The 8812-nt window shown below is 47.7% G+C and overlaps 1 protein-coding gene across 3 annotated transcripts in view; it reads left to right on the plus strand.

Annotated features, from left to right (window-relative positions):
- RAB40C (RAB40C, member RAS oncogene family) overlaps positions 1 to 8095 on the plus strand; it is a 68070-nt gene extending 59975 nt beyond the window's left edge. For all 3 annotated transcript variants that reach the window (XM_048866789.2, XM_048866790.2, XM_048866791.2), the window contains 3 exons: positions 1258 to 1335; positions 2573 to 2795; positions 4749 to 8095. In XM_048866789.2, coding sequence (XP_048722746.1) covers positions 1258 to 1335; positions 2573 to 2795; positions 4749 to 5029 — 582 coding nt within the window. In that variant the 3' untranslated portion in view covers positions 5030 to 8095. The remainder of the gene's footprint in view (positions 1 to 1257; positions 1336 to 2572; positions 2796 to 4748) is intronic.
- Positions 8096 to 8812: the final 717 nt, after the last annotated feature.

The following is an 8812-nucleotide window of genomic DNA, read 5'->3' on the forward strand; positions in this document are numbered from 1 at the left end:
CCTAAACCTAAACAGGATGTCCTGCAAAGTGTACTCCCTTCGGCCCAGATGTGTGGCCTGGTCCTTTGAATCTTCAGAAATAGCTAGAGGTTACTCAGTGTAAATATCCAAAGGGATTGTCAACAAAGTCACCTCCTCTCCCATCACACACAGTCACATTTATATCTACCACCTTATTTGCTTTCTTTTGTCACAGCCTCAGGAAGAAGGCATGAGCTTAAAAATTGTCTTTCTGTTGGACACCAAAGGTCCATTAAATGAAGGCTGCTCTGCTCTGACTGCAGGACTGAGGAAGTTTTATTGTGAACTATCAAAAATGAAACTGAGCTGTAAAACATTTCTAGAGAAGATAGTGTACGCACCAGCCCCAGGGCCAAAGCTAAGACACTAGCACAGTATAAAGAGCATTCTCTGAACTTGTATTAACTTACGTAGCATGACTTATTTAATGCTCTCTAGTACATTAAAGTCTTACAAAGCCAGGCCTGTCTGTCATGGGCATTTATAGTACCCTCGTTATCATTGTAGCTAAGTGCCATCAGCAACCAAAAGATCAAGACAGGGAGCCCATTCATAAAACTCGAAAGAGTGACCTAGGGAATGTCCGATGCCTGATTTGTCCCACGTGGATGCATTCAGAATAGTGATCTGTCCTGCACACCATGCACAAGTGACAGTTGTTTGGGAGCTTCCATGGTACCATGTCTTGTTTATTCTAGTCCCTTGCTTTTCTAATTGGTGAATTCGCTCAAATGTAAAGTTTTCTCCACCAAAAGAAAGGCTGGACAAAGAGTGAAACCATTTTTGGCAAAATAAGTGCAGGTAGTGCACTAGATGTGCTGTACTGGTTTAACTTTGTCACCAACATATCTTCAAGTGACGTTGTTCTGTGCAAAAATGACTTGGTTTCTGCTTCAGATATTCCATTTAAACATGCTACTTGGCAACTCCTCCCCCTACCCCCACCGCAAACTACTAGTCTTGTAAACGTGCCTCCTGGACTGGTGTGTCAGTCCCACTGTGTTCATCCTTGCTCATGTCGGAAGTCAGAATAGAATTGGCTGTCTTCCCCAGGGCAATTTACAGTATCCCCATACTTTAAACTCAGAGGACCAAGGTAAACAGTCTTTAGCGTCTCGTGCTGAGTGTCAGTTTCTTTCAGTTGAAAAATTCAGGGGAGAGGGGTCTTTCCAGCTGCATCTCCCTTTCAGTTTGCATAGCATGAAATTCACCAGGTTCACATTCATTTCCGTACAGGGAATTCTCTTGGTGTATGACATCACTAACCGCTGGTCCTTCGATGGGATAGACCGCTGGATAAAAGAAATAGACGAGGTAAGTGTGACACTACAGCTGGTTTAGGATGTGTTCGTGCAGCGTCTATCACAATAGGACCTGGTGTGACTACAGTAATATAAACACTGCAGCTTCTGGTGCCAGCACAGAAATATCATTGTGCCGTAAAAGTGGCAGGTCTCCTTGGATGCTGAATAGCCTGTTGATGCTGACACCTCTGATTTTACTGAGCCCCACAGATGGCACTTGCTGGAAAGCAGAGATTAAAAATATAATCAAAAGAGACAAGGTAGGTGAGGTTGGACCAACTTTATTGGTTTTGTTGGACCAACTTCTGTTGGTGGAAGGGACAAGCTTTCAAGCTTCACAAAGCTCTTCTTCGGTTCCAGGAAAGGCAACCAGAGTATCTGTGGGCTTGTCTACGCTGAAAACGCTGCAGTGCTTCAGTAAAGATGGTACCTACACGGATGGGAGGGGTTCTGGCGTTGGCGTAGGTAATCCAGCCTTGGATTCCAAGAAGCGGTAGCTAGGTCGACGTGAGAATTCTCCCATCGACCTAATGCTGTCTACACTGGGGGTTAGGTCGGTTTAACTGTATTGCTCAGGGGTGTGGATTTTTCGCACCCCTGAGCACTGTAGTTCTAGTGACCTAATTTCCTAGGATAGACCAGGCCTGGGCTAACTACAGGTTGGGGCAGACGTTCAGCATAAGGGGTTCATGTATGCTGTAGGAGGCCACTTAAAATGAAGTGGGCAATTGAGGGTTAGCAGGCAGTAGGGTGTGTTACAAACTGTGTTGTAATGAGCCACAAAACCAAGGTCTGATGCAGAGGAGTCGAAATCTCTGCTGTGTCCAGGAGACCTTTGGGGGGAAAGAAGGACTACCCTGTGCAGAGGAAGTACTTGCAATTCCCCAGTTGGAGAAGAAAAGAAAAGCCTCTATCTTGCTATCCATTTCTACCAGGCTAAAACTGTGCAGGCAACGGGGAGCAGGATATCCATACAGCTGAGTTGTGAGCCTGTTAACCAAGGCATTCCGGGCAACGCCCTGTAAAATCATGAGTGGAAGCGTCTGAAATGGAGTAATCTGTATGAGGAGTCCCTGCTTAGACACCAGCGTTTATATCACAGTAGCCAGTCCTAGCAGAGGCAATTTCCCTTCCTTACAGTTGCTTCAATACTGTAAGCTGAGCAACCCACTAGGTATGGTCCGTGTTCACTGGTGTCAGTGAGTTTTTGATGCTCTGTTCTAAAGATGGACTATGTTCTTTTAAAGCATGCTCCAGGTGTCCCCCGGATTTTGGTTGGAAACAGGCTTCACTTAGCTTTCAAGCGGCAGGTGCCCACGGAGCAGGCCCGTTCCTACGCTGAGAAGAACTGCATGACGTTCTTTGAGGTCAGCCCGCTGTGCAACTTCAACGTGACCGAGTCCTTTACGGAGCTGTCGCGCATTGTGCTAATGAGGCATGGCATGGAGAAGATCTGGAGACCTAACAGAGGTGAGTGGAGACCTGCTCTCGCTGTGCTGATGAGGTGCTCTGAGGGCAGAAGAAACTGCCCACGTGGAAGGGGTGGGTGTTTGCCTTCCTGCTCGGAGGAGGCAGTATTTAATAACCATCTGGACCTCCAAGCGCTTCACAAACACAAAGTGCCTCAGTCCCCACACACCTCTGTGAGCTTGGTAAACGCTGTAGCCCTCCTTCACGCAGGGAAACTGAGGCACACAAGGTAAGTAGTATGTCCACAGTCACAGAATCGGTTGCTATCAAAGCTGGGACTAGAACCCACGAGACTGGACTCAGTCCCCCCAGCTCTAACCACTAGGCCATGCTGCTGCTGTATTTGAGCACACCTGTGTGACTGCTCCGAGCTGCGGTGATTCACTAGCTGAACGCACTTTGTCTGATGCGGTAGCCTAATAGTGCCAGTTCAAGCCAGAGAAGGCTTGAGTAATCCACCCCTGAATTTCCAGCGCTACAGGCCTTTTGCTCCATATACATACTCTGTGTGGTGAGCTTAAAAGAAGCAGCACCTCAGTTGGCCTGTGGTGCATGAGCTCAGACCTTTGATAGACTGGGGGAGAAGCAGCACTTGGCTGCTGGCTCTACTCCAGGTAAGGCTCATTCCGCCCTCTTCCCCACGTAGCTGCAGTGCAGTGGGGCTGCAGTGGAGGTGGCAGGGATTGTTGGTACACAGTGCCCTGGGGAGGAAGAAATAGGCTGTCTTCCCCTTTAATGGTGGCACGTTTCCTTCTGCAGATGGGGGGGTGGTGAATGAACCTGGGTATCCAAGTGTGGGCCAGGTCCCATTATCTGAGACCCTCCCCACTCTGTCCTGGGCACCGACTAGCCATCACTGAAGCACTGCTGCTTCAGCCAGAAGGGATGAGAGTGTCCCTCTCTTCCAAGGCAATGGTCAAGTTCCCTGCAGCTGGGCCTGTTGGCACACTGCTGTTTGATGCATATGGAGGGTCAGTGAGATACTAGAGGGGATTCAAACCCAAATCTTGCTTGAGGCAGAAGGCAATGCTGCTGCGGTTTCTGCAGGGGGATACCTTGCTCTGCAGTGAAAGCTTTCCCTGCTTTGAGAGCCAGCATACACAGCTGGCTTGATTTAAAGTTCAAGCCATTCTGGTCGCTCTGTTGCCCTGCAAAACAGTGAGGATTTAAAGCTGAAGTCTTCTGTGCGCTGCAAATCTGTCCTAAACGCCTTCCATGGGCAGGGTCTACAATCCTTGCCAGCTTCTTGTGTCCTATTCATAGCACTGCTTCGTGGCTTTGCAGGCTCAGTCCTTGAGTAGACTGAAGATAGGAGTGTGCCCCCGTGTGGCCAGCTGTAAGGAAATCCCGCATGAGCTGGGGCATTCACAAAGCTGTGTCACATGTTTTTACACTGAATTCATGGCAGTAAGGGTCCTCTCAGGGAGAGGCTGAGTCTTGCTCTAGCTGTATAGGGCTGGCAGGTCTGCTGGATGATGGGGTCAGAGTTCAGAAGATCCTGCCACTAGACTTGTACAGGTCCCAAATAGGAATGTGCTCTGCCTCGCTCCAGCAAGGCTGTTGCCGTCCTCCAGACCACGTCTGCTCTTTGTATCTTGGAGTGGGGAGAAGGGGGCTGTGCAACTGAACTGCCAAACACTTTGCAAATACTGAGTAAATGAGGCCTCCCAGCACTATATATGGGGGAAGGATTAATTATTGTGCTGATGGTTAAACCGAGGACTGGAGGCAGAGCTCAGAGAACTTGGGAGTCCTGTCTCCTAGTTCCTTGTTTTCACCATCAGATCTGCAGTTTCTGAGGCACCGTATTGCCACCCCTAGTTTCTCCCTCCCTAAGAAATTGGTGATGTACAGTGCAGGCGAGATGTGCATCAGGGCAAGCTCTCCCCTTGGAGGTACAACCTGGGTGTCACTTGCCTCTCTGACTGTACTTGATTCTTTCTGTTCTGACAGTGTTCAGCTTACAGGACCTCTGCTGCCGTGCAATAGTCTCCTGCACACCAGTCCACCTCATCGACAAGCTGCCACTGCCTGTCACCATCAAGAGCCACTTGAAATCCTTCTCCATGGCCAATGGAATGAACGCGGTGATGATGCATGGCCGGTCATACTCCTTGGCTAGCAGTGGGGGCGGGAGCAGCAGCAAAGGTAACAGCTTGAAGAGATCCAAATCGATCCGCCCGCCGCAGAGCCCCCCACAGAACTGCTCACGCAACAACTGCAAGATCTCTTAGCAAGACTGTAACACTGTGAGCTCCAAACACACCCACCCACCAATGTACAGATGTTTGCACACGTAACCCTTTTCAATAGGATCCTTTTGAACGTTCCTGGGTCACTTTTTTGATGACGAGCATAGCTTTGGGAAACGAGTTCAGCTTAACGTTCAGACCATCATATCGACTGGATCCCACATCGCTGGTAAAGGGGACGGTGCCAAGTGAACGTTCAGGAATGCTTTGGGATTTTCCTCAGCCTGGGTGGAAAACTCGGCAGCTGCTGGCATGGGGGAGGGACAAGCTCGTCCAGTCTTGGCAGAGGAAGGGATTTAGCGGAAGATCAAGAGGCTTAGGGGGTGGTCAAGGGAGAGTCTGTGCTGCAACTGTAACTCTTGAACTCACAGATGGATTGCTGGTGCGATAGCGAACAGTGGACTTCTAAGAATAAACAGGGAATAGATGAAGGCAAATTCTACCTGGACTTTAACCTGCCATTGCCAAAAAGAGGCAAGAGTTGGCCGATTGGGAATCTGAAGGAAGCAGTCCTGCTTGCTGTTTTCACTTATTTATATCAAAATTATATAGAGAGCTCTCACTTTTCTAACTTTTTTTTTTTTTAAAGAAGCAGTCAGGGAAAGTTTATACAGCCATGTAAATAGAAGCATGGGACCTCTGTTCGCAGTGCACCAGCTAAAGGGGAGAAAGGGAGAGGGGGTTTTTGAGGTGAATATCTACAAACACTTTGGGGGATTGTACAAATAGCCTCACAGGATTGCTCTGGGTTTGTTTGTTTCAAATACAATCTATGTGAAAGGAGAGAGCGATTTGTATGCTACATGCCGGATCCTTCCTTTTCTGAACATTCCTGGAAACAAGGGTGAGGGCCTAGGAGGAGGCTGATTGTACTCTCACTTAAATCAAAACCCAAATAGAGTTGCAGCTGTGAGGCTGCCATGGCCTGCAGGAGCCTGAAGACACAAATTTGGTCAGACCAAATATTAGAGACCAAAAGTCAGCTGGTACCAGGTTTATTTTCCCATGACAGGCAGCATCTTCTCACGTGAGGGTTGTTGATCATTGCTGGCCTTGAGGAGCTGCAGGCATAGAAGTAAAACACTTCTGCTGGGCCTGCGTGGAGAGAAACAGAAAGCTTGATCACAAGCTACCCTTCTGGGGTCACTGTTCCTTCCCCCATCTTTCCCAATACTGCTATTTATCCCTCCTACTCTTCTGGGCAATGAGGTCAACCCCCTCATAGGCATGAGGACTTTGAGCAGGCCCTGAATCCAGAGTCCTTCCTGCACCTGTAAATACACACTTCACCTTTCCAAGGAACATCTAATCTTCAAGCATTGCCCATGGCTCCTCTTCTAGATGGGGGCAGGAGAAGGGAGAACACACTTCACACTGGAGTGTGGCATATTAGAACTGATCAAGACTGGAACACTAGTAACCATTCTAAGTGGTGTTAAAATGCAGCCTTGCTAGTCTGTAGTTCGCCTGCATTGGATGACCAAGCAAAGCTATCTTGCTGTACCCTCAGACAGCTATGATTGCTGTTCAGTGGCAGGAAAATGTGAAGGCAAATGCATTGGCTTGTTTTTATTGTCACCTAGGTTTTCACAGCTTCTAGAGCAAGCAATCTCTCTAGCTAGCAATTTGCTTGGGATAGGCATGTGATGTTAGAGAAATCCCATCTAGGACAATAGCAGCAGCTTCACTTACTTAGTCCCATAGCAATAGGACTTCTAACTTTCCACTAGGGCTTCCAGCAGAAGTAGTGCCCAGTCCTTGTTAAGCTAGAGAGGCTGATTACAGTTCGGTGTGAGGTTCAGTCATAGGTGAGCGAGACAAAGATATGGTAGTAGGTTCTTGTAGGCCATCAGGATGTGTAGTTTTTCAATGTATGAACTGCTTTTGGTTGCTCTGTTCTGCCTCCATTATACCTCTCTCTTCATTAGGAAACTAAACCGGGCACGTGTCTGCTGTAGGATGCTGGTGCTCTACTGTTACAGCCTGTCTCCCATTAGTAGCAGTTCCCCAAGGCCAGGCTTAGTATGTCACCCTAAAGCAGCTTGTTACATGGGCAGGATGAAGCTGTTGCGTTTCCTGCACAGCTGACCACCCACTCTGTTCAAGCAGCAACTAAAAGACGGGTGGCAGGGAAATGGCACAGCCCCTTCCCACAGCAACACTCCCTGCTGTGCTTTTCCCTTCCTTCCCTGACAGGGCCTGGAGACGAAGGAGTCTCTGCACTCTCTCAAACCCCGGAGGACAGATTTCACAGATAGCCCAGCTGCTAGGCAATAAACCAGGCCACCAACGAAGCTCAAATGAGGGAGAAGGAGAAAATAAACCGAGGGCTGGGGGTGTCTTTTGTGGCTGTGATTCAGACTAAAAACTAAAGCTGTAGTCAAGTTCAGTGCCGTCATGGGGAAGCCAGGGAATTTCTAGAACCTGTCAGCAGTATTACACCCACTGCTCCATGTCACTTAACAGGGAACAGAAGCAGCCAGGCAGCCTAGGGATATATGGCTAACAGGTGACGGCAGGCAGAACACACCCCTATCCGTCAGTGTAAAACCCTCTTTGAATTTGGTTTCCGTTAAACAGTTAGTTGTTGGAGCGCCTCAGCAGCCTGTAACTCACCTATGTTGCCTCTTCCGTATCTAATATCTGGTAATGCAGCTGGGATGGGGAGGAGATGGAAGATTCCATTCTGCATGTCTAGAAACTCTTCCAACTACCTGTGGATGGTTTATGCCCTACAGATAAACCCTCTCCCATCTCTTCTCCACTGTACATTTTCCCCTGTACAATCTCAGCAAATCCTGTCCAAAGGAAAGATTCCTTGATCTGGAATGTCTGCTGATCAAAACTGAACTCATCTTGTTTTCTTCATTTGAAAAGAAAGCCGTTCTGGCATCTGATATCAACACTAGTCTTTAGCTGCTGTCTGACACTCAGACCATTCCAATGTTATTTTGGATTCTCTCTTTTATTCCTTTGTACAGTCAATGTTGTTCAATTGATATACATGTTTTGTTTTATATAAATTAAAGTCTTTTGTTTTAAACTGTCCACATCCCGCCTGGTAATCATGTCAGTTTCAAGTGGGGCTGCGGTTTTAACAGGTCTTTAAGCGGGTTTTTCTGGGGTTGCTCAAGAGTGGGGGTGGGATGTGGCAGGGCTCATAGTGATTGATTGGGAACTTGCCAAAGGGGGGGCCTTTATACCAGTGTTCCCAGGATTGCCCTTCCCAGCCATTCAAAAAATCACAAGATTTGGCTTACAAATTATGACATTTCAACTTACATTTGGTTCTATTATTTGTCTTTTGGTGTTTTGAACCTTTAGGGTCATTTTTCAAATGTCTAGTCTCCAAAACTTGTTGGTTTTAATGGAAGCAGAAATTCTCCCATAATCACGTGACTTCAGGAGCTAGTGCTTAAAGAAAAACATTGACTCTCCTGAGACTTGTGAGAAAATCACAACCGTTCGCAACGCAGGTGTGTAAACTCCACGTCAAGCCCATATAAGCTCTGACTCGTGTTACAAGTGGGGTAAAACTCACCCTGTGCAGCTACATCAGTTGCTAGCCACCAGAGCTTCAGTCCCAGGTAGGGACCTACTTCTGCTTTGTTACATCTGGGGTAACTCCTCTGACAGCTGTAATGGAGAGCAGGGTTTGACCTATACTATCCAAATTGGAGTAAGCTGCGAATGAAATTGGTATAAAGATGGCTTCAAAGTGAATTTTGAAAGCAAGCTATAGACAAAGGGGAGGCACTGTCTTGT

Source organism: Caretta caretta, chromosome 10 (genome assembly GCF_965140235.1).
Source record: "Caretta caretta isolate rCarCar2 chromosome 10, rCarCar1.hap1, whole genome shotgun sequence".
Classification (NCBI taxonomy): domain Eukaryota; kingdom Metazoa; phylum Chordata; order Testudines; family Cheloniidae; genus Caretta; species Caretta caretta.